This window comes from Helobdella robusta (genome assembly GCF_000326865.2).
Source record: "Helobdella robusta unplaced genomic scaffold HELROscaffold_1259, whole genome shotgun sequence".
Classification (NCBI taxonomy): domain Eukaryota; kingdom Metazoa; phylum Annelida; class Clitellata; order Rhynchobdellida; family Glossiphoniidae; genus Helobdella; species Helobdella robusta.
Genome location: NW_008703692.1, coordinates 3,928 through 5,746, shown reverse-complemented (window position 1 = coordinate 5,746; position 1,819 = coordinate 3,928). Strand labels below are relative to the sequence as shown.

The 1,819-nt window shown below is 44.0% G+C and overlaps 1 protein-coding gene across 1 annotated transcript; it reads left to right on the top strand.

Annotated features, from left to right (window-relative positions):
- Positions 1–309: 309 nt before the first annotated feature.
- HELRODRAFT_184571 (hypothetical protein) lies at positions 310–1,402 on the top strand (the record flags this gene model as incomplete). The annotated part of the gene is made up of 3 exons (XM_009013952.1): positions 310–434; positions 631–743; positions 884–1,402. Coding segments are annotated over 3 exons (757 nt in total), but the record flags the coding sequence as incomplete, so codon positions are not given.
- Positions 1,403–1,819: the final 417 nt, after the last annotated feature.

Here is a 1,819-nt window from a genome sequence, read left to right as displayed (position 1 = left end):
GTTTGTGTTTCTGTTTGTTTGTGGTGTGTGTGTGTGTTTGTGGTATGTGTGTGTGTATGTGTGTGTTTGTCTAAATTATAAAGGCGTTCTGTATGCTCAGGCCAAAATGTATACTTGAGTACAAATATTCTTAAGTACATACATTCACACACTCGCACATACCTATACACACACACACACACACACACACACATGCAAACAAATATGCATGCATATACAGCACAATCAAAAAGATGAAGAATCAAATCTTTTGAAGAGTTCCTACAGTGTCACATCTTTCGACGCCAAATCCCATCTACACTCCACCAGCCACGATCCCAACAACATTAAACAGCCTCTTCCGATCTGCCTAATTACCGAAGGTGGGGGTCCAGCTGCTGACGGGGTAGTTAGGTACACCTCCGTTAGAGATGTCAATGAGCTAGAGTCTGCTGGTATGTTAGGAATGGATTTTTTTTGGATTCCTTTTAGACTATTAATGAAACTTTTCTGATGTGTTCATTTGTTCGTGCATCTATCCTTTAAATACGTACTTCATTCATTTATTTGTCATTTCGTTCGTTCGTTTATATATTCATCCAGGTTATATATATTTCATTCAATCATTCCATCATTCATCCGTCTACCCAGATTACAAGCAGCTGAACGACTCGATATCTTCAAAAACAAGCGGCATAGACATGGATAAGAAGGAGGCGAGCAAAGATATGATAATAATATCCAGTGATGCACATGGTCCCAGTGTCGATATTTCCGATCAGGTGTAGTCTCATTGGTTGATTGATTGATTGATTGGTTGATTGATTGGTTGGATGGATGAATGGATGGCTGGTTGGTTGAGTAAGTGGGTGATGTGTTTATCTTTTCATCCCAACCTCGACAGAAGACAGCAGCTCCGAGCGACAAAAGCCTGAAACAACCGCCATCCAAGACTGAAAACAGCTCGACGAGCAAGCAGACGAAAGAAGAAATCAAAGACATCCTGAGAAACCACACCACCCCGTCAATATCTCTCTCTCCACAGCAGCAGCAGCAACTTCACTCTCTCCCCTCTTCATCATCTTCCTCTTCTCAAACCAGGACAACCGCGATCACAGTTTTGCCTAACTCTAGAAAATCCGGATCTCCACAGCTGCGTGGAGACCAATTTAACAGGAAGAACATCATCAGAGCCACCTTTCACGTCAAGGGGAATAACAAGGGCAGCCCTCCTGCCGTCGGGGGTGATGTAGTAGGGGGTAATGTGGCTGGGGAGGGTTCCGGGTTTCCGGAGCCGGCTATCCTTTCCAGAGCGAACAGGGTCTCGTTTTTTGATAAGCTGACTTCAAAGTTTAATAGGGAGTTAGTTGTGTTGAGTTGTGTCAGATGGTGTGGGGTCTGTGGAGGTGGGAGTGGAGTTTGATTGGCGCTGGTACATCTTTGGTGGTTTTGAATGATGTTGGTCGTAAATTTTAGCATTCTTTGTTTGTTTCTCTGTTTGTTATTCACTCATCATTCATTTATTCTTACATTCAATCATTCATCTACTCAATAACTCTGTCAACAGACATACAAGCAAACAAACAACTAATAGAAATAAATACATCGACAGCAAACTCTTCAATCGTTCCACTCGCGAGCGTCACGCGACGACAACTGCCGTAACTTGCTCGTCGTCGACCACAGCAGCCTCTCTCAAAGCCCACCATCTCGCCATTGACGATAACAGCGTAGCTGCAGGCGACAACATAAAAACTCGAAAATCGCCCCATCCCTAATTCTGCCCTGAGCCCCAGCGCTAATCATCCGTCGGCCGGCAAGAAACAGCACAAACCACGAT